The sequence below is a fragment of the Solenopsis invicta genome, chromosome 10, assembly GCF_016802725.1.
Source record: "Solenopsis invicta isolate M01_SB chromosome 10, UNIL_Sinv_3.0, whole genome shotgun sequence".
NCBI lineage: Eukaryota > Metazoa > Arthropoda > Insecta > Hymenoptera > Formicidae > Solenopsis > Solenopsis invicta.
This window is the reverse complement of record NC_052673.1, coordinates 16,470,631-16,494,461: the sequence shown is the minus strand read 5'-3', so window position 1 is coordinate 16,494,461 and position 23,831 is coordinate 16,470,631. Positions and strand designations below refer to the sequence as shown.

Below are 23,831 nucleotides of genomic sequence, written 5' to 3'. Positions count from 1 at the left end.
ATTAACGTTTCAAATATCGCCGCGTGGAAACCACGAATGACCATTCGGTGATTCGACGCTTCTGCCTCTTTTGTCCTCATTCGTTCCCCTTCCTGCGAACCGCATTCCCGCGCATTCCGCACCCGCATCGGGTACGCCTGGTTGAGGGTGCGCTGTAACGCGGTGACATGTGGACGCCCCGAAAAAAAAATTACGTAAATTAATGTCAATTGTGGCCGGTTGGCGAGAGGGGAAACAGCGGGTGAGTGGACTGCGGAGAAGAGCGAGGGAGCGGAGCGAGCGGGATAACACGATGAGGGAGAACGCGCGGAGAGCTTTGAGGGATGACACGGCGGGTCCTCTCCGCCGAGAGGGGTGATGAGAGCGGAGAACGGGGAACGTGGGTACAGCACGGCGAAAAGGGGAAAAGGGAGGAGGGTGGAGGGAGAGGGCAGGGGGACACAGGGTGAACCGGTGGGACTGTATGTGATTGATGAGGCAGTGATAGCGACGGGTCTGCACTCGACACCTCGCTACTGCCACCAAACAATGCATATTCATCGGTCGTATAAATAATGCCTGTTTAATACATAAATATACATTAACGCGCGGTCGTGCGGGTGGGGATGAGGCGCGGGAGGAAGAGGAGAGGTAACTGCGATTCGCTGTGCCGGATAGATAGCCGCACGTTGCATCAGCAAACGAAGGTAATTTCAAACGACTGACTTCTGATCGAGGCGGTGCATTTTTATTCGAGTTTATTATCGATGTTTTACGCCGAATGATATTCTCGCATTTATATTCGGCAGTTTTCTTTTCGTCGCGCATTTCTCTCTCTCTTTTTTTTAAGCAATTTTCTAGGGTCGCCCGCTTCGACACTCGTCTATCTGTTCGAATTAATAAAAATTTAAATTCCTATTTCCGTTGTCGTCGATATATTAATTAATATTGTTAACGATTATTAAAGTGTAACAAGGATTTTCACACGAAAGCATATATTCCTAATTAATTCATGATACTAATGGAATGGCGAATAAAATATGAATCAAATTTCAACATGTTAAAAGATTTTTTCGTATTGCACTGAAATTTATTAAACCACGCAAATGGAATATTGCGCGTCTATTATATTGTATTAATGGAGCAATAAATTACTTGTGGAAACAGGAGAACTTTTTAACAGAATATTCCCACTTGATATTTTAAATAAATAACAATTTTAAATAAACGCCACAATGTACGAGAAGTTATAGCGCGGCGTGAACTGTTATTTTCAACGGACGATATATCTATTTGTTTCCCTCCCATAAACTGCAAAAATATTTAATGTTCATGTGCGCAATGAACATTTTCATGTAAATGCGCGCGGTACAATGCAACGAAGTGTCACGCATAATATCGAGATGCGATACATTCCGTGTGCAAAATCGAAACGGACAACTGTTGGCAAAATAAAAACGATTTTTCTCTCTTGCGATCATCTCTCGCGATCTGGCGATACGTCGACCGTAAAACTGGACGTGTGCAATTTTCCAAAATTTCGCTACGCCGCGCGAGCGCGCGCGGACGTATTCATACAATATTTATTCAGAGCAATTTTCCGCGCCAAGTCGACGCGTCGCGTCGCGACGCGATGCCGTTTTTGTTCCACAACAGAAGAGAACAGTCTCATGGTAAATTGAAATCTGTCGAACTGCGAATTTAAATTGCGCGATCAGACGGTTACTTATTTTTTTTTTTTCGTCCATTGTGATTTATCACGGACGAATTTATCATCGGTCGTGCCTGATGAACAAATACGCGACTCTGTGTATGTGTGTCGCACAATATTATACGACGTTTCAATCTGTATAATCCGCGGTATAGTAACGAGTTTCTTATAAGATTTGTCGTGTTGCATTTTAAATAAATTTCCAGTCGGACTGCTTGACTGCTTGACACGTTTTGCGTGGGCCGCAAGTTCGTTTATTCATTGGCTTAAACGTTTCGATTAACATTAAGCAAAGGGGTGGATATCGATCCTTCTCCTTCCATACAATTATAAATTCTTATGGCTTCCACATTATATACCCGCGTGTTCCAATAAATCATGTCCGATTTTACCGATGTTTTAATTATTTTCTCATTCGTATTTCGGTATTTCGATATTTTATATCCAACTCTTTTAGAACGACGACGATTTTCAGGTTTCCTCTTCTACCACTTATCGCGTGGATTTGCGTGTTCTGTCTCCGATATCTCGAATCTATTGTCGGCCGTTGCGGACACGCAAATCTATGTATAAAACATGCAGTTTGTAACGCCAACGCGATATGTTTCGTGATATTTATGTATTCTGGATATGCAATTGGCATTATACACACGGCTATAAAATATCAGCTGCATAGGTATTATTTCTAATGAATCTTTATTACGAGAGAATTTCCGTCAGCGATATTGAAATTTTATGAAACATATTGATCGTGCAAAAACCGCGACAGCTAAATATGAATACATTTATAGAGAATCTAAAATATATTGCGTGCCGGTAATTATTATTTTCAGTAAAAAGTTATCAATTTACCGTTAAGTATCGTAAGGCGCGCTGTAGCACCACGAAGTATTTTACATCGCGATGAGCATATTTCCTCTCTCTCCGTAACCAGTTAGATCGGGCTGGGAAATAGTCTCGCTGTAATGCTCGAAGTTAATTCAGGAAGCCGTCACGGGGGAAGGTTCCTTGGTTTCATCGTCGGGGGCGGCTGCCGCGAAATTAGGTATCGGGGAGAAAGAAATGGTGAAGCCGGGACGCGCGACGAAGATCAGACGAGACAGACACAAGTTCTCGTTACCGGATTCGCGTAGTCTGCCTCAGTTAAATTTTGTGGGCGGTAGAATAACAATCGCCCGTGAAGCCAACGAGGTTTCGTGGTTTGGCGACCTCTTCCTGTATCTTGATGATATAGTTTCTGGAGATTGCAATTGAGCTACTGACGTAAATGAGGGAGATCAGATTCACTCTTTTTTTTAACGAGGCCACGAGTTCTATATAATTCAATTAAAATTAAATAAGTTTTTGATGCGGTCCAATATCTTGCAACACTAACTTAAAATAAATTTTAAAAACACTGTAAACTTATTACGAGAAAAATATATAAAGAAAGTACTTTTTAATTCTAATATAATACTTTCTAAAATTAATATAAGACACTTTGTATGTGTTTTAAGGTGTATTGTTTAGTTTTCTATTACAACTCTTTCGAGCTCTATCCCATTACGACTAGGTACCAATGTCCCAAAGTCGTCAATGATAACGAGTTTACTTTCGGAACGTATAAACGAGAGGCGGTGGCTCCGCTTTTAACATAATACTCGATTTTTAAATCACTTTGTCACAATAGAAAACAAAGCTGGCACACTTGTGCCCTGGCACAATATACGGCAACAATGTCAATGTACGACCGTAACTTTCAAGCTCGACCACACGAGTAAATTACATCCGAATGACAACAATACCCCCCACTGATAACGTGCCGGGATATCGCCCGAATCCCATCGCGTCGCGGTACAGCGAACGCGTGCGCGATTCAATTTCGCGGGATCGCGCGATACGCGTCGCGTAAATAAATCGGCGCCCGGGATTCGAAAAAGGCGCCGTTGTCCTAAGCAAGCGTTTGCACGCGGAAGTCCGTCCGATCCGCCGCGAATATAAGAACATATCCGGATGGAATGTAAAATTAAATTTCACGGTATCTGTACATTTCCTTCCCCTCGTCCCTCCCGATTCGCTTTTCTCGATTTATTTCCTCAAATCGGTCACAATAATTTTAGGCAGGTATTTTTTTTAAATAAACAAAAATAAACGGTTAAATTTTTTATATAAAATTAGACACATGTCATTTTGCGTTTTTTTCATGCTTTCAAACGATTCGGTATGTCGACAATAAATCACAACATGTGAATGTTTAAAGAGATTTAGCAAAAAGTATATTGCGAAACTCTCGATATAAACGCGACATTAAACCGCTCGAATTTTTTATATAAATTTTCAAGTGCTTTAAAATAATTTATTAATATTCTAATAACAAAATGGTAAAGTGTCCGATTTCAGCACAGTCGTGTTAGCTTAGAACAGTCAGTTTTAATTGATCAGAGTGCAAAACCTATATTAAAATTTAGCATGTTCATTAAAAAAAAGCTTTGACCGAGCCTTAGATTGCTGCAAGACTTCATAAATAAGAAAAATTCAAGCTGATTCTTTGTTACGTTCAATGCAATCAGCGATATTGCAGCCGCCCTCCGAAAACCAATTCGATGAGGTAGATAGTCGCGCGTGCGATTCTCAAAAACAGACGGTTCAGGTCACGTATACCAACTCCTGGCTTTCCTCCACATTTCCCTTACTCATTCGCGAATTTCGATACAGAAAAGTGCACTCGATACATTCAAAAACCTCCATGCTGCAGTCGCAATTGCATCGACAGCGGTGGTGGCTGTAGGCTACCTGCGGTCTTTGATAGCGGATCCGACGACAGCTACCTCCGGAAAAGTCTGGGTAGTGAAATAGCCGGCCGTATAAAGCGACGTCGGATCACGGTGGATTTGTATGGCAAGAGAAAGAGAAACAGGAAAACAGACGCGTGAAAGACTGAACGGAAGGCCGCGAAGAGATTTCTCGCGAGACGACCCGGGACGAGACGTGGAAAATTGTGGTGGTAAGTAACATCTGGCGCTTATAAGCAAAGTAATATCTTCTGCACTGACCCCGCGGATTTTTTGCAATTATAGAGACGCTCGTCGACGTTACATCTAAGCGTGACATCTTTTTCCTTTTGCCGTTTCTTAGATTTATATATAATAAAATATTTACGTTATTCCTCAATTTCTCAAACGTTGAAAACTGCGCGATAAACTATTTTTTTTTACACATATATATCATAGTTAATATAAAAGAACATTATTGGAGCCGTTAATCAAATAACTTTTTGAAAAAATGCGAGGTTGGGGCTTGTGTATAAAAATTAATTAATTCTAAGTAACATATCAAAATTTGCCACAAATTATTACGATACTTAAAAAATTTATTACAGCATACAAAAACTACATTAAAAAAAAAGTTAAACAAAATCTACATGACCAAAAACTTTATTAAACTCTCTTTTTATTTACACGTATTTATATATAGTATATTTTCCAATATATTATATGTCATAGTAAAATGAAACACGAGAGAGAAATTAAAATTAAATTATCATGAGCCCTTTCTCTGCACAAAGTGACTTTGTATGAGTCTACAAAAAGTGTTGCGTTTTCGTAACATTGGCGGAAAACGGGTTAAGCTTCGGGTTTAGTGTAAAATGCAGCATCGTAAAACACAGATGAGTCGGGGTTGTGAATTCGCGATGCTCGCTCGAGTTGGCCGTGCGCGTGCATCGATCGCGCTCCTGCAAATAATCAATCCGTCCGAGGTGCCGACGAGAGAGAAAGAGAGAGAGCGTGTGTGTGTGTATGTGTGTATGAATAAGTGAGTGAGAGAGAAAGAGAAGCAGATCGAGATAAAGAGAGGGAGAGAGAGAGCGAGAGCGTGTTAACGATCCACTGATCAATTAGGCTTCGCGTGCGACGCGTGCGATGCCCGCGCTGAAGGCCGTGGAGAAGAGGAGTGCATCTCCACCCTCCGTTCGCGTGGCAGCGGCGTGTAACACGTGTAACACGTCGGACAGGAACGAAGAAGAAGCGTGTTCGGGGCGCTGGCGTGCAGAATTACGAGAAGATCGCGTGCTAAACGATTTTGCTCTTCACCCTCGCCGCCACCGTTCTTCCACCACATCCCGCTCTCGCCCCCGTCGTTCTTCTTCTGGTATGGTGGTGGAGTGACACGTAGGACGCCACAGATCGTAGATACTGCATTATTCACTGACTTCCTAATTTTAGCAAGATTGAGTCCAATATTTTCGGAGTTACCCTATAAACCCCAATATGTAACGCCCGGTTTATAACGCCCTCTCATCTCTCTCTCGCTCTTCCTCTCCCCCTCCCCCCCCTCTGAGTAATTTTTATTTGGTGGATAGGATTTAATGGAACTGTCAGATTAATGCAACTGAGTAGCGAAATGCATAAATAGAAATCTGAAAACATTTTTTTTTATTGGACTACCAAAGTAATTACATGGCATTCAAGCTGCTTGCTAAAATATCAAAAGTTTTCGTAATATCATTATGGTGCTTAAACATCATATATAATTGAAGGGTTTCCATCTTTCGACGCTACTAATAGAGAGTAATTGATAACTTAAATTAAAAAAAAAAATTGATTGGTTCTCGTAGAAAATCCTTCAATTATTTTGATGCCCGACAAAATTGTTTTCAGATCTGTAATTACTTATAATTTAGATACCTTAGAAAAATCGTTCTATTAGCACATTAATTTTATTTATTACTCTAAAGATCACATCTAAATACTTAACATCTACAAGCACTATGAATATTAAAAAGCTCTGGAAATAATTAAAAAAAAAAAAAGAAAGAAAAACGACAACTGAAAGTGCAAAAAACTTAAAAAAAATGAAACGACATTACGTTCCTTCCGCGATGAAACTTTGACTTTGCGAGATTTATAACGTGGCGTGCAAAAATTATACTGGTGACGAGATACGATCCCCGTAGACGCGCGGACCTCGTTGTAACGTAATCGTCGCAAATTTACAGCAGGTGAACGATATCCTCTTTGTTGCTGAAGAGTGAGCCGCTGCGGTTGTCAAGCTAATAAATTCCGGATATCCATGTACGCGCGGCAAACTCGCGCGATAGAAGCAACAATATGAACCGAGAGGAGAGCATAAATCACTTTAACGCCCTTCGCCTTCAATGGCTGATGCGTTCAATTTTTACATGCAACGCGATGCGACACGGCGAGCGCCGCGATATATCGATAATTGCGGTTTTTGTCACAACGCCCCGACAACGCCCAGCGCGAAATAATCGAAATTTTTCATACGGCCTCGTAACCGTAAGCTGAACAATGCCGCGTTTATTAAACTGTTCCCGCAATGTGAAACAACGTCAACGTCTATTGTACCGCAAGAGAGGAATTAAAACGTTAATTGCGCCTGAAAGTCCGACCATGTCAACGATCGTGTCATCGCCATGGGGATGCATTCTTCATCGGTTGATTTTTTATCATTTCGAGTTTGGGTACTTAGTACCAGAGTTTATCATTATTACCGCTCGTGTATCATAAAGTGCGAAACAAGACTGCGAGATAATATATAGTGTACTAGTCCTTAACATATAAATTCGTTTTGCAAACTTCTTTTCCTGCAGTACGAATTTATCTTCACTGACCTAGTTTTACCCTGTCTTGGGTAATACCAAGTAATTCAAACTTCCAATGAAAAAAGAAAAAATAATACACTGCGAGTTACATAAATTGGTGAAATTAGAGAAACCACGGGCCTGTGTCGTCGAAGATTTTTTTGTTTTTTCTTTTTTTTTCATTCGTCGAGATAAAAAACGTTCAAAATAATTTATTTTTTTAGTAAAGGCGTTTCAGAAAATCGTATAAATCGGGATGAAGAACAAAATACCAAATCGATTGTCAAGATTCTTAATGGACGGAAAGAAAGCAAATAAGAGGAAGAGGCAGCAGGCTGCTGCTCGATAGTTCACTGATAGTCCACTCTCGCGATCCTCTTTTCTCTCTCTCTCTCTCTTTCTTCTCCGTCTTTCCTTCCGCATCTCCTCCCACCCCCCTTCTCGTTCTGCTGCATTCTGGTGGCGCACAAGCGTATAATGCAAGTCCTCGGAAAGCCCAAAAAGGAAATAAACAAGCCTCTAACTGAAATCGGGAATGTGAAGTGGATGGTAGTTTAAAACGATTCGCTCTCGGCTGCTCCTTCTTCTCTCCTCTCTCACGTCCTTTCTTTTTCCCAACCGGTAGTCGCATTCCGCTCCCTCTTCGGTTAAAGCAGCGCCCTTAAACGTAAGCGCACATATATCACTCACACATACCTGCCCATACACATGCACGCGTGCGTACGTGTATCGATACCTCCCTGTTCGGTACTTACATGACCCACATGAGCGGGAAGTTAAGCTATACTCGAAAACGAGACGAACTCGAGTAAAACCGGGGAGTCGCAAATCCGTCATTTTGGGTGAACGAGGCGTGTACAGGGTGCGTCATAAATAGTTGATCCCCCTCCAAGTCTCCGCGGAGATCTACGTGCGTACTCCGCGGCTCCATTTTTACGACGCGCTTGGAATTTTTATTTTACTCGCTTTAATGGAATGCCAAGGAGGAACTAACGCGGTTAAATTTGCATTTTACGTGAATGAATCAATCATGTCGCATTAATGATACAACGGTAATTGATCTTGTATATATATAAGCCAAGATATAAATTAGGATTGTCACAATGTGTGGACAATTGTAAAAATAAATGTTGCTAATAAATGCTAATAAATTCACAGAAGTGAAACAACATGAAAATTGGTTGAAATAAATCTGTAAAATGAACGAGGCGATTGAATGAGAAATCCGATATTTTATATTTGAATACGATTCACGAATTCTAACCTATGAAGTATCATCGGTTAATAATTTAATCGCTGTTTACAGATCAACGATGCAAAATCTAATGCGTTTAATTAGCAAAGCATTACATTTCTTTAAATTTTGTCACGACAAATATTTTTTTAAAATTAATTAAAATGGAACGATATGAAATTAATATAAGCAGATTATAAAGGATATGATTTTATTTTATATGTTAATTGTGTTTTTAAATGCATTATAAAATAATTTAATTTTCTCTCTTTCTCTCGTATCTGCATTTCATTTATATAATTAATAATACATTAGTTTTATCACTTATTTCATATTTTATAAATTAAAATTGTCAAGAGCACTTTATATAACAATATATGACATGTATTTTATGAAGCGATACGAGGCATATATTTTAAAGATTTTTGCAATAAAATCCCGAACTCTATCATCGTTTCCTCGATTATATCGCGCATACTTTCCCTCGGAAGAAACGAACAGATAAAAGAGAAAATAGCTGGCGCGGTTAATTAAGCGGACTCTAGCAAAGACTAGTAGACCTTCCTTCCGACTGAAAACCTATTAGCTCGACTACGAGCGATCGATCCTTATACGTTCCGCTTAAACTAATCTATATTTACGGTACAAAGATTGAACCGGCAATACAACTCCAGAGTACATTGCCGACCTTAAACCCGAAATAGCAACTACGTGTGTTGACTGAGTATTTTGAGCGGGGGGGAAAAAAATCCCTTCCCCCGTAAAAATATCAGATGGACCATAAAATAGATTCCTCGACATGGGCTTTCATAAAAAATGAAGAAACTGAACCCTAAAAATTGATTGACTTTAATCTACAGAAATAGCGATACCGGAAAGATAGCACGAAAATATCGATTCGCCTTTGTGCCACGAGATCGATTCTAATACTAGGAAAGAATACACGTTAATAAAAAAAAGAAAAAAAATGCGGTAAAATGTTAATTTCTATTCTAAAGTCGTCGAGCAATTCCGACATAATAGCGAATGCATTCAATTGTTATATGCAAAATCGTACAAGTGGAATGTAATCGAATATGGACATAGAATTAAGAGGCGGTTCAGACAGAGACTATATGAATTAATACGCTTATAAATTATGTACACACGCACAAATACCTATCGCCCCGGCTATTAACCGCTCGATAAGCACAGTTCCCCTTTAGTCTCGTGTAACACACTCTCTCGTGTAATATCATTTCCGCATAAATCTTATAAAGCGCGCGGCTGACGCGAGGCGACGGCGGCGTGACTGGCTGGCGAGTCGCGCTTAAACCGCGAAGATGAGAGGAGCGAGATAAGAGGAAAAAAGCTTGCAGGAAAATGGATGCGTCACGTACTGTAACTTACTTTGCCGTACGAGTTAATCTAACTATGAAGTTTCCCATATAAAGGGGGTGCGGGGTAGGCGCGAGCGCGCCCGCTCTCTCCTAAGTAGTTTAAGTTAAGTCAATGCTAATTTCGTTCCCTCGCTTTTGAGGGGTAGGACGAGATTTACGCAATCGGACGTATATCACGCTTCTCACCTACCGTTTCTTCGGCGCGATCCACCGCACCGAAAGACTTGTTGACGCTGATTAGTGTTCCTAATAGTCTGGATTAAATGGAATCCGCGCGACTTATTGTTCGCATCGCGGAGAAATGAAGTTTTAACGCGAGTGATAATTCCGCACCTCGCCAGCCCTCGGTAATGATAAACTTCGTTGAAACGCGAGAGTTCTGAGGTAACTTTCGGCAGTAACTTTTACGACTTAAGCACCACCTGTTCAAAGCATGCGCTTTTTAGAAATATATATTTCATAACGGAAATCATTCCTACAAACGTAAAAAAAGTTTTCGGCATTCTCGTTCAATTAAGATCGTGATAGACTTTATATTACTCCCGGCATTATTTCGGAACCTATACTTTTTAAAAAGCTAATGCGATAATTAAAATAATTACAAAGGCTGAAGCTTTTCATAAAATATTACGTTGATGGACATATGTAAATTACATATAAAAAATGAGAGAACGTAACAAAAGCGAGAGAGGAATTATATCTGTTATCGCTAACTCGTCCGGAAGAAAGGAAGCAGGAAAAACAAGCGTATTTACCGTTAAAAATTCAATGGCGCTGCACCGATAGCCCGGCCGATGTCGGCCAGCGGAATCAATCAAAAAGAAAGTGTACTTTCTCGTGCGAAAAACAACGAATTAATATTTAAATGATAAATGGCTTGGCAGGCTGGTTGCTCCATAATTATTGGAAAACGCAAATCTCGCGGCATAACTCGAATGATTACCTTTCTCATCCTATTTCGCGTGTTGTGCCGTGGGAAAATATGGAAGGGGGGAAAGGGGGGAAGACCCGCCAGAAAGATATACCGCGCGCGCTTATTTAAAAGTAATTAAACTTCCTACGTGTAATTCGAACTTGTTAAGTCTTCACTACATCTCTTATCTCATTTTAAACTGATTTAAAAGTACTCTATCTATCTATCCATCTTTTAAAAATACACAAAACGATTTATAAAATATTTAATTATATTTTATGCTTCACTACATCTTTTTATCACTGCGCAATCTTAAAATACGGAGAATAATTGGAATTTGATTAATTGAGATATAATATCGGCGAAGAAAAACAATTTGCATTAACATAATAATTGAAAAATCTGCTTCTCATTATACATTACCTTTGTTACACTTTTAATTGCCAATCATTAATCTTGAAATATCTTCTTAACGTAAATCTTTTTATATTCACTTTATTAATTATGAACGACCTTTTATTTGCCACAATTTTGATATCGCCTTTTGTTCGAGGAAATTTTGATGTTGCCCTTATTATTTGTATTTAAAAAATATCAAGAGTGAAATTCTAAAACCGCGCGTAAAGGAATCTCACGGAGCAACTCGAATCAGACGTTCAGCAACGAAACTGTTGGTAAAAAGGTAGGATATAAAGTTACGATTCGCGTTCTTAATTAACGCCACATCACAAAATATCCGTTTTTCAATGAACTTTAGCAACGAGATTTTCATGAGAGCGCGCCTCAGAATAGCGGAAAGCGAAAGCAGGAATAAACGATATTGCGCAAACCGTCGCTATTTCCGTCGTTTTCAAACGAAGGAGCGGAGACAGGTATATCTGCGAAACAGTCACATTTTACGATCTCTCGCCGCGGGCCATGAATATCGCAAGCATAAAATGAGAGAGAAAGAAAAAGAAGGAGAGCCCACGGTAGCTTTCGTTCTGAAAAACGTAGCGGATAATTGTTCGCGGATCGCTTTGAGAAGGCATCGCGTCGAACTGTCTCGCTGCATCGTCGCAAACTCTGTGAAGAATTAATTCCGCAGTTGGACGTACCGCGTTTTTGGATGTACATGCATCGGTATAGGTATACATTCACCTAGAATTGTATACAAGGAAATTGGTACAGTAGAAAATTTCTGTTGCCTCTCTTGTGCACGTTCATTTATAGAAATCCAACTTTATACAGTTACGGTTCGTTATTTCCATTGCGATGTAAACTTTGAATTTAGCTTATAATTTTTGTAACGAATTTATAGATTATTGATAACATTAATAACTTTATTGATAACAATCATAATTTTTTGTTGATGCACTTCAGGATGGTTGTCATTTATCTGTGAATCTTTATTCGACTTAACTACATTTCATTTTAGCTGAATGAAATAAATTCGATCGATTAATTTAAATTTTATTTCAAACAATCAATAAAAAGCAAAATAGAATAAAAATTAGATTTAACTTAAACGACAAACGGTTCTTCTCATTTAATCTATTTGTAAGAAAATTTATTTTTTCAATCTCTATGTTAAATGAAATTTGTTTTTCTTAATTCAGAATCTTGATACAAACCGCACCGTGTAACTATGGACATCAAAATATTACGTTTCTATTCAAATAATAATTAAATGCAAATTATTTTAATTTTATTAAAGAATTTATAAATGAGAAAATTAATAACAACTTAAAAATATTCTGTAAAATAGAGTGAGAGATGCAATAAGAGATGCTTTAAGAACAAAGGCTAACAGATTTTCTATCTTCTGACTGATAAAAAGAAAGTTACTCAATTCACAAGGCATTCATCGATCTGCAATAATTTTCTAGATTAACAAAGGTCAGAGGCATTCCAGAAAATATAAACGAAAGCATCGGACGTAAGCCTAAATAAAGGATTTACCTTATCAGGACGTAGTCTATCGCCGATAATCCGAACACTTAAAATCTCCCGTAGCAGCTAAACATCACGAACCGCCCTTAACGGCCTTAGGAAAACACGTTCATCACCTTTCAGCACCATTCACGATGGCCTTGGGGTGCGCCACCCCCGCGGGAATCACGTGTCCAGCCGCGAAACGATCGCGCAAACGCTAGTTACGAATTCCTCAGGGTGCACTTCAAAATCTCGCAACGGATCTCACGGTTTCAACAGTCCTTTCACCTTGTCCTGTCATAGTCATGCGATCCCTGTTCCCATTCTTTTCAAGATTCAAATTTCCGGAATTACCTAGAAGAGTTTTTTTTAATCAAAGTACCTTTGGATTGAAAAAACCCCCTGATCGTCGCGGAAACCTAATCGAGGAGTCTTAGAGTCAGTGCGGTTTCCAATAATGACGGTCACGTGGCGAAGGACTCGTCCGAATAGCGAGCGGAGCCGGCGGAACGCGTTGCACCGTCTCGGTGATCCGTCGGGGACTGCGTTTGCCACAGCTCCCCACCAGGCGTCTCGGGGTTGGACGCCCTCGCGTCGGTTCGGCACCCCGACGCGCGACGTCGCTCCGCCTCCACGTGGAACGCCGAATCCCCACCTTGCGAGCGTGCCAAGAGTTTGATCCCCGGTGGACGCCGGCGGCGTCGTCTTAAGTCGACCGCGACACCAAGGAGACTTGCCGTCGTGGTCGCCGGCGAGCCGGTGAACAAGCTGGAACCCGGGAGTGCTAACGATACCATGATTAAAATATCGCTAACTTAATAAGAAGCAGAACTTCGTTTTCAATGAAATTGTCCCGTTAATAGGGATCGCGTCCCCTTCATTAGTCAAAATATATAAGATTTAGTTTTTCTTTCCATGTTAATTGAGAATTAATAAACTTTGATTAATTTTCTGCCATGTACTAATATTAAACGAAAAAGACAAACAGAATCATTCTAGCGACAGAAGTAGAAAAAGACAAGTAGAACCAGACGCGCTAGTAACAGTAGTAGAAAAGAGCCAGAGTCAGACTTTTCCAATAAGGTAAAGTTTAGTCAAATGTTTTAATTTTCGCATAAAAGAAAACTCTTCATTTCTCTCCAACATAAAATAATTCTGTAAAAATAAACCTGTAGGAATTGAAATAAACCTTAATGGATTATTTTTAGTAGAAAAAAATCTCATGTGTGAAATAGCTATTAAATTAAAATAATTTATCGAACGAATACCCAAGCGGCTATTTGATAAGACGAGTAAATCGATGGCATAATTTATTTAGAAACTGTGCAATAATCTCAAAAGAATGACACTATTCGCAAATTGCGCGTCATTTGCACTAATGCGTGTACGGTTATACTGTGTCCGTGGCAAAGAATTCCTCCGCGCCTTCATGTTTATTCAGCATTTTTAATGGCGCTTCTCTCTCTCTCTCTCCCCCTCTCTCTCTCTCTTGTTATTCTCCGCTCGCACCTTCCTTTTGTTCTCACCGGTGCTATTGCAGTTTCTCGCATAAATTTAATAATTAAAGGCGTGGGACATCGGAAACGCATTTAATATTGAAATAAAGTGCCGCCGCTTTTCGCGCGGTCAAATCCTATTCCCGTAACAAGATAATGTAATACGGAATTGAATTTATGCGATATTCACAGCACGAACGATTTGATTGTGGACGCGACGGTCGAATAAAAATTTCACACTTGGCAAATACACATCCACACCCAATTAATTTTCGCGCGATACGCGATGTGTGAAACCTCTGGGCTCCTCCAAATGAATATACTTTCCGCGGGACATGTGTTACGGAAATCTTTTATGCAGGCGCCTATTTCCATAAAAATAAATTGTTCCACTCTTCAGCATTTCACTAGTATTTCGGCGTACTAGTATTTCCGCGGCAAAATTTGTTCCTGACGATAAAAGGAGTACTTATTTTAAAAAGGCTTGAATAAAAAATAGAACTACTATACTTTCAAACGAATATATTTTTGTCGCGTTTTCTTATATTGCTTTTATAATATTGAATGATTTAATAATTCTGAGACTTACAAAACTCTTTTTTTTACAAGACATATAAGTAATTCTATATAGAAATGTAACTCATATAATGAAGAACAAAAGAACACACGTTTCAAGAACAAACGTGTGCTTGGAATAAATTTTTATTAACTCATAAAATTTTTCGTGTCGCTAAATACGTTTTCGCAGTTCCAAAGGGATTGCCCCAGAATAATGAAAGGGGTAGGAATGTCCTGCAGTTTATAGTCCTCCCTTTGGAGTTCCGCGTTATTAAAACTTTGCATTCGCACTGACTTTATACTTCCGGTCGTAACTACTAAACACATATTATAGTCTTTTATCGCGTCGATTTTAAATCTAGCTTTTTACTTTTCGGAAAAATAATTGAAAAGTATAAAATAGTTTAATGTAAAAAATCTCACTGTATTCTTGAACAAAGTGTTTACTAACGGGAAAAACTGTGAAAACCTGGAATTTTTAGAAAATTTATTTTTTTTTACCCTTGAAACCCTCGTGGCTTTTCGTGGAATTTTATTGATACTCAGAGAAATTTTTGAAATTTTACTCTTAAATTTAAATTTTATCTCTTTTTTTCTCACAAAATTGTTTCTTTGATCATTTTTTTCTTGGTAATGCAAATTGTCGACAATCGATTAGCAATAAATACGGCGTACACAGTCACGTACATTTTTGTGTGACTCGCGAGTTATTATAAAAAAATTAGTGACAATAGAAGGCAATATATTTAAATTAGTATTGTGTGTTTAATCATCTTTCAAATTCTGTACTTCCAGTGAATTAGATCCATATATTGCGGACAGATCCGCAGACAGATCATATATGCCATATTACGCTCATATTATTTCATTTTAGTACCTTCTTGAATTTAACTAAGAAATCAAAATTTAAGATTTTTCTCTATGATTATATAATTAAGAAATATTAAAAAATATAAGAAAATAATTTTATTAATTTATTTCAAAGCTACACAAAGAAATTCTTACATGGAAAATTTTAGATAAAATTTGTGAAAAATCTGGAAATTCTCAAGGAACTTTTTTTACAAAATGAGTAAACACCCTGTTAAAAGAGCAGGCATGTAACTACACTGTTTTAGTGAGCCATCCTGTATATTCAACTATTATTATTTTGTATAGCAGACGCACAAGACAAGCGTCATTAGCAGCATTAGTAATGAATGTCAATCGAGGACAACGTGCGATCCTACAAACTAATTGCGATCCCAGACATACACACTACGTCCAAAGCAGTGATACGTGCGCAAAAAGAGGCTGCAGATGCGTGCTCATGCATAGAGCTCTTTACGCATGTATATCACATCGGTACCATTAACGAAAATTTCCGGCCTGACCTCGTCTGTTCAATTTACGTTGAAACGCGATCGTAATCAACTTTGTCGATTGAGCGGATTCCGATGCGCACCCCTTAATATCAGGAAATTTCATATTTCCTCCATTTAAACGCATAATTTGATCCAAGTACATGCGACATTGATTCTGTAGTCTGCGTCAATCAGCTCTACTCGTACATTCGTCCCAGAATTTGTGAAAATGTTCTGGAAGAAAATATAACAATCTGGATACAATGTAATTATTAAAAAATTATGAAAAATGTTTTCTCGCAAGAACGTTTCAAAAAAATAATGTATCTTAAAGTTAAATTTTTTTTTAAGTTAATATAAAAAGTTTTAGTATTATGTTAAGAAAGTATGTAGGTATATTAAAATTTAAAAATAGTACAATTATTTAATAATTTTTTTATTGCGACAAAATTTTTCGTATCTTTTTACGAACTAATTAAATCGAATAATATATTTAATATTTATAAGCAAGATTCGTACAACAGATATAAAATGTTTAATTTGATCTTACAAGTAAAATACTTCGACATTGATAGAATATGCTCTGAAGTAGGTGCACCTCCTCTTCAGGCATCCGAAGAAACCGCCCGCCTACCAGCAATATTTTGATAGCGAAACGCGAACAAGCAGAAAAATTATATGCCATCGTGACATTAATAAAGAATATTCCAACTCTGCTGATCGCAAAATATTTTCACTCTACATTTCTCGAAGACTTGAGATACGAGCGTTTTCCGACGAAATTCTCATGGCGCGCGTCCTCCTCCTTTCGCTGGGTCCGAGGAAAAAGAGAGCGACAAGACATTCACCCTTTTGCCTCTTTCCCTCCCCCTTCCCCCTTACTCGACCCCCTCGGGTCGAAGGTGGTGACATCGGTGTATGTGTGTATGTGTGTGTGTGTATGTGTCGAGTGTTTTTATTCCATTACTCCAGCAGCACGGCGCCATCCTCTTAACCACTTACTTAACCCACGACCTTCGGCCTTGTCTCCGGCGCGTTCGCGCTTGATGGCCTTCGAAAACTCAAATATTATCTGTCGTTCGATCCTGTCCCCGCTGAGAACAGGGACGCCCCAGGGGCCATAGGATCTCGAGGATCCTCCTCGCGATTCTGTTCCTATCACTAAAGGGAGAACTGTCCTCCTCACCGGAAGCGTCTTAAACTTAATTCTCGTCGGCTCTGACAGCGTCAATAATGTTCCTATCGGCCACCGTGATTCTCATTCGATTACTTGTCGCGAGTGCCGATACACCATCCTCATTACACGCCTCACCGTCAATTTGTGCCAATCTTTTTCAAGGCAGTGTTCGCGATCACAAGACGGTTTACCATCTTCGGTGTCTCAGGCAATAGAGACATGATTGAGAAAATTGACTTAAGAAAAGTTTCATCGTTTAAAAAAGTTTCTAACATCCAACACATTTCGATGCTGGAATTTTCCTTTTTTTTTTTTCAGAAAAACTAAGATTTTAATAAATCGGCTTTTGTGTGAAAATTCTTTCAACAAATCAAGATTTAATCTTTTCGCAAAAATATCGTACAAAAATTATTTGTATAATTAAAAGCGACAAGAGAACTTTTTAAATAAAATATGACTCTTTTTTAGAAGAATTTCGAAGTCTTAAAAAATTCATGATCCCTACCAAAAATTTTATAATCAGACACGTAGAGTTGATTAATCAATTTATGATTAAATGATCGTACTTGAACACTCGTAGAATAAAGGAAAGTATTACGTCTGTCACATTTATAAGTCAGTACGATAATTAAAGATTTTCTGTCAATTAAAATAAAATATTCGTTCGACTGTGATCTTGCCGGATACGATAAAGCACGGCGAATACGACGTAGTCGATAAATACGGTTGAGTTATACATACAATTATAAACGTATCGCTTATTGTACTTTGCCACGCTTACCTACGTCTTTGTATTGTAGGAAATATCGCTTTCTCTAGTAAAAATAGAATTCGATTTTATTCGCAGCGGAAGTTTCGCCCGAACGAAATACGTATCTTTCCGCCTTTCTTTTGACCGCAATTTGCAATTTCCATCCCCGTCGATTTTGCGCCACGGTAACGCGAGCAGGCCGAAAACTTCGCACAACCGAGCATCACGAAAGTTTTTATCGCACGGAGCGCGCTGCGCATTTGAGCGAAATTTGCGTCCACAACACGTGAGCCCGGAAATCTACTATTCCACTTCGTTAATGAAAGTGATATAACGTCCGGAATGAGATGCAAATGGCCGTGGGATGTGGTTGAAGTGCAGATACCGGCCAGATGGGTTTTTACCTAACGCCCCGCGCGCCGGCGAGCATAATGCGTTCCTTTTTACTCTTTTAAATCGGATCATTTCTATTTCTCTGTGTCAACCATGTCGTGTATTTTAATGCGCGTCGTTTCGAAAAGGCGCAACTGGCCGAATTTTGAAAGCTTAATACGGCGTAACGCGTTGCCTCGAACGGAATAATTAAGAGCGTTCCGCGTTCCATCCCGCGGCGCGGCCGTATTTCCGCTTTTGCGAACTTTTGCCTTTGCAAATCTCGTTGCATTAAAAGTATTAGCAAGCTCTTTCAGTAGATTTTAAACTTGCCGTGGATAACTTTAATCTTCTCGACTTTGTTTAATGCCAACGCTTTAATTATTGAAGTTTTTTTGAAAAAAAATGCGTATCACAATCTTTCTGGACTTTAATAATTTTACATATTATCGTACACTTTATATATTATACAATCAAATTTTACAAATAACGAATTATTTCCAACTAGTAGATTTTAAAGTGTAAGGTTTTAGCAGGACAATTACAAATTTAAATGGTCATCTGTCACACTAAAAATTTACAAATAACTTCTCTACTTAATTTTTCAAAAATTTCAGTTTTCAAAAGAGTTCTTATGGTAGTATTTTTATTCGATACATTGTATACATATGAATTTTACCTTTTATAGGTAAAAAAAAATATATCTTCTATCCCTTCTCTCTGTCTTAAAATTTATTGTAGTTCAGAATAATTAAATTTGTGGTGTCTTGAAATTAATCTGACACCAATAAATTACGCTTCTGCCACGTTGGCAGCGATCTCGTGTATGAATACATTTTCGTCGCATCGGACCTGTTCCATTTCATTGATACTTACAGACGAGCGTTCTGTTAGCGAATGAAATCGAACGAAAGTTACTCACGCGTGCATATTCGGCACATTCCCGATTCATAATAAATGTCTGGACACGCCAAGTCGGTAATGCTCGCACGGCAAGTAAATTGGTTATAGACGTTAGTTAGCTGTGACATACCGTGTTCCTAATGGTTACAATTATGAGTTTGTCAGCACTTTCAGTAACGATGCCGAAGTTACGGATCGCGCTCGTAACTGTTCGCTTTGGTCCGGGATTATTCGAATAACAGTTTAAGCCTGGTACGCGTCGAGTCGAGTGCATTCGCAGGCGGTCTCATCCTCGAGTTTCATATGCTCGATAATGCGAATAACTCCCGCGCATATTACATGCTCCTTTATTTTTCCTTGCTCCGTCTACGTCGATTTTGTATTGAACGAATACGGCGACTTGTCTCTACGATACAAAATTCTTGCGTAAAATTATATTAAAATTTATTTATTGACTTATTAAATTGTTGAACTTCCGCAGCACAATTAATTATGTTAAAAATAATGAGCGCGATGAAACAGCAAATCTATTTCCGACAGCAAGTGCACGTGACTAATCAGTTTTCGGGCATGCACATCTATGAATTGCGTGTAGTATTTTGTAAAAATGCGTTGGACGTTTCGGCACGTCCGGGAGTTTGATAAAAGAATTTGAGCGGTTAATCAATCGGCGGATCTTCCACCGCGAAAGCGTGAAACAAGATATTTGTCGCGACGATTTGGAGCAATTTCGTTCCGAATGACGCCGGCCGCCGTGCTACTTCGACGCAACGAACCTTTCAAAATCACTTTCCGATATTCTGCCGCTTCAGAATGCATGTGTGACGACGCCCGTCGTCATGGGATACATGAGCGAGACAAGCCTGCGGCCATAAATAAAAGAACGATCCGGCTGATATAGAAAGCAGCTAGCCAGCCTGTGATGATATTTTCCTGCGAGATCTCGAACGCTTCAAGCGCGTACAGAGAAATCATATGCAGAGATCAAATCAGTCGAGAATTTCTTTCATATTTCAAAAATAATAATCCCAATTGAAAAAATCTGAAAATGACTTTCATGCGAGGAGTTTAGAATTTTCATTTTGATCGTCAAGTGACTCTATAATCCAAAGATATCGCGCACATGTACGAAATTATCGCCAATCATCAGATTTGTCAATATTCTCACAGAGGTAATGATTTCGAAATATCTATGGAGATTACTTTAATGCAAGCATTCGTGCTCGATACGTCGGAAAATTTCGAGTGGACATCAACTCATGGTCGAAATTTCGAGTGGATATCGATTGGGAAGGCCAGCAGCCCTCCAGGCGTAACGCGCGGTATACTTTTTGATGCATACGGCCGCGGTTGTGTTTATGTTAATGTAATTTTGTGTGGCGGCGACGGTGCTGAAATAACGACTAAGCCCCGACAGATAAATCGTTTCCGCATACGCATGTGATATGCATGTTTCTCGTTGTTGCGTAACAGTAGCGGAACAATTTCGCGCGCGCCACAATTGAATCGCGCCGCTCGGTTTCTCGAAACGATCCAGAAGGCGTGCAGGGAAGCCGTAAGGGGTCTTACGTACATGGCGCTTTTTCTCTAGATTATTGTTACTGCCAAGACAGAACGAGGAAAAATATCGACTATTAATTCTCTTTTTATACAAAGTTGCGACAATTTTTAATATATTCTACGTAAAATTTTAATAATTTCAGAGAAAACGTAAATAAATAGAAATAATGAAAAAAATGGAAAATATATAAATTAAATCTTTATTTGATTTTAAACAGAATACTTTTTACTTAATATTTATAACATATTTTCTTTCTATAGGTTTTTTTATTGTCCCTAATTATTATGGTTTCTACTCGTTCACCATTGCTATCTCAGTGTGACGTCAGACTCGAAATAATATACAATACAAATTCTTGCAAAATATATTCAAAAAGAAATTAGAAATTGAAATAGAAAAATAGAATATTCTGAAATAAAACATTTGCAAACGAAAGAATAGACTTTTAAAATATACAGAAAATTTTTTTGAAGGGGGGGATTGTAGAGATGCTTGTAAGCACAATTATTAAATTGAATAATATTTTAATTTTGTATATTACATTTATGCGTTTTAAATCTGGCAATCGTGCGGCGCGCAATTTAAAGGATCTTGTAAATATTTGAAATGTATATTCACCTAGTTTAAAATTAATATTGTGCACTAAGATGGGCACATAGCCATTCTCGTTATTTAAATGTGTTGATACATTTCCCGATCACATTAGGATATTGTTTGTATTGAGTACCTCTTTGTTTCGTGGAAGAATTTTAAATCACATTAATTTCAACAATATATATTATTAATTTAATAGATGTCATAGCTGTGAACATATATAGCTTATTTTGCTTTTGGTTATGCGTAATTAATTTTCAGATGGTTATTCATTAATTAAGAAAACGAAAAGAAAGTTTTCGGTATATTTTATTTCAAAGTCAGTTCAATCTACCGATTGTAAGTATTGACTTTATTAAAACATATTTCTATTATTTGCAACGTGTATTTTTCTCACTTCTGACGTTTCACAGTCTGAAATAGTAGCGGTGAGCAAACAGGAGCCTTAAATAAATACAAATTAAGGTACTATATACAAATACTCATACGCAAATCAGTCGGTCGCTCGATTTCAGTTCTCGTCTTTCGAATAATTAACAAACACCCGTGCGGCGATATAATGCCTTAGTAACATCACTCACTCGAGAAAGTTTGTTTAACCGCTACATTTTGTGGCGTGGTGAATATTGTTTAAGCGGGCGATATAAATACGTTTGCAAGAGGCGGGTCAACAATTGAACTCGCGGAGCGAGTATGCCGTGAGTATTTCTACGGTATTAGTATCATTAGTCCATATTGTGGTTGTCGGCTTGTTAAGCTTAGGTAGCGAAAAGCAATCGATGAGTGGTTTGCCCGAGCGGTCGTTGCTTACTGTTGCTATGCAGAACGAGCAAAGTGGAACGCTCTGATGGTCGGAATGTCCGCAAAACAAGTTTCAGCCGAACCGGCAGGTAAAAGGTGTGGAGCTTAAAGTAGAAAATACCGAATTAAGTTGCGGTGAAACGCAGCGAATTAGTGTTGCACGAAAATGATTTTCTACAATAGTAACGTTATTTCGGTGAACTCATTAACAAACAACTTGAAAACGATATCATTATCAGCTGCCTCTCCGCTAATGCTGCATTACGATACAATAATAACTATCGCAGCGTGGAAACTTACGGAATGTGCAATTTAATACAAAATAACAAGGGATAATGCGGCAGAGGGGAGGGGGGGGGAGAGGCGAGATGGAGAAGTAAAGGGAAGAGAAGGAGCAAAAAATTCGTCTCCGTTAGGAAAAACAATGATTTTGGAGATGGCTAAAATGGCGGTTAAACTCGCAGACAAAACACATACATGCGGGTTTTATCCTCCGCGGCGTAAACCAATTTTACCGCAAGCACACACGTCCCGGAATTGAATCGCTCCGGTTTCTAAAGCCCGCGGGACGGAATATGTTTTATTGCTGATTTCCTTGCTTGCCACCTTGCGGATCGTAGTCCGAAATCATGCGCTCGCTGGCAGATTTTGCGCAATAGGAAAAATATATATGCAATATAGTATAATTGATTCAGAATTCTGAAGAATACATTGAAGAGGAATACGTAGATCCGCGGTACAAAATTTGAAAATCTCGGGATTAACAGTTGCGCATTCCCCTTGAAGTCTTTAAGAAGTCTCTCCACGAAAAATATCCAACGTTGTCGCGAGACGTCTCTCGAAATATCCGAGCGCTACTGCAGCGTAGACATACTTATCTGCAGCCGCAAGCAAAAAACGCAAATCATCCATGACAATTCGTAATAACGTTCGGATAAACCGTTGGGAACATTCGCAGAGAGCGTCTGCAGATGCGCGGCATTAAAGGCGGTCTGCTGACATTTTTGTTCCCTGTTGCGCGGTTTGAAAACAGGATCGTGCTGATTGGCAGTGGTCACCCGGTTTTCCCAGGTCACCGTGGAAAGTTGAACCGGCTAATGGAAATTTGTTCGTCTCGCCGAACACACGTCGAGTCGCATGACATATCGCCTCCTCCCTCTTGCATCATCCTCCCCCTCCTAGAAATCCTCGGAAGTGAAATCCTCGGAAGTACGCATTGCTCGTTTCCATCCTTTTGGACTTCCGTGCGCCCTTTTCGGCGTTTCTCGCTCTCTTCCGAATCTTTCGCCCTCAACACATGCATATGCGCTTTATACCGGAGAAAATTCAATTGTCTATTTGTTTCAAATAAAAAAAAAATCAAGCAAAATGTGAAAAAAGTACAAATTAAAAGCGAGCTGTCGTTTAATGTTAAATAAATTTTAAAAATGGCGAGAAATATCGAATTTTGTATCCTTTTAATTGCTTAAAATTAATTCCAAGTAAATTGTATTTGAATAAAGTTTAACCCAGTGTAATTTAATGTAATTTATAACTATTACTACAGTATTCATAACCATAAAAA

The 23,831-nt window shown here is 38.8% G+C and overlaps 2 protein-coding genes across 10 annotated transcripts in view; one reads left to right on the top strand and one right to left on the bottom strand.

Moving 5' to 3' along the window:
- LOC105197814 (lachesin) overlaps positions 1–13,258 on the bottom strand; it is a 129,584-nt gene extending 116,326 nt beyond the window's left edge. For both annotated transcript variants that reach the window (XM_026131734.2, XM_026131735.2), the window contains exon 1: positions 12,739–13,258. The gene's annotated coding sequence lies outside the window, so the exon portion shown is untranslated. The remainder of the gene's footprint in view (positions 1–12,738) is intronic.
- Positions 1–23,831, top strand: part of LOC105197815 — a 232,580-nt gene that overhangs the window by 160,377 nt on the left and 48,372 nt on the right. The window contains exon 6 of one of the 8 annotated variants that reach the window (XR_003268332.2): positions 4,425–4,673. The exons of 6 other annotated variants lie outside the window; for them this stretch is intronic. Coding sequence is in view for 1 of the 2 variants with exons in the window: in XM_039454623.1 (XP_039310557.1) it covers positions 4,425–4,525 (101 nt within the window). In the remaining variant the exon portion in view is untranslated. Of the gene's footprint in view, positions 1–4,424; positions 8,736–23,831 lie in introns of those variants that run through there. One more of the 8 variants, XM_039454623.1, reaches the window with a different exon arrangement.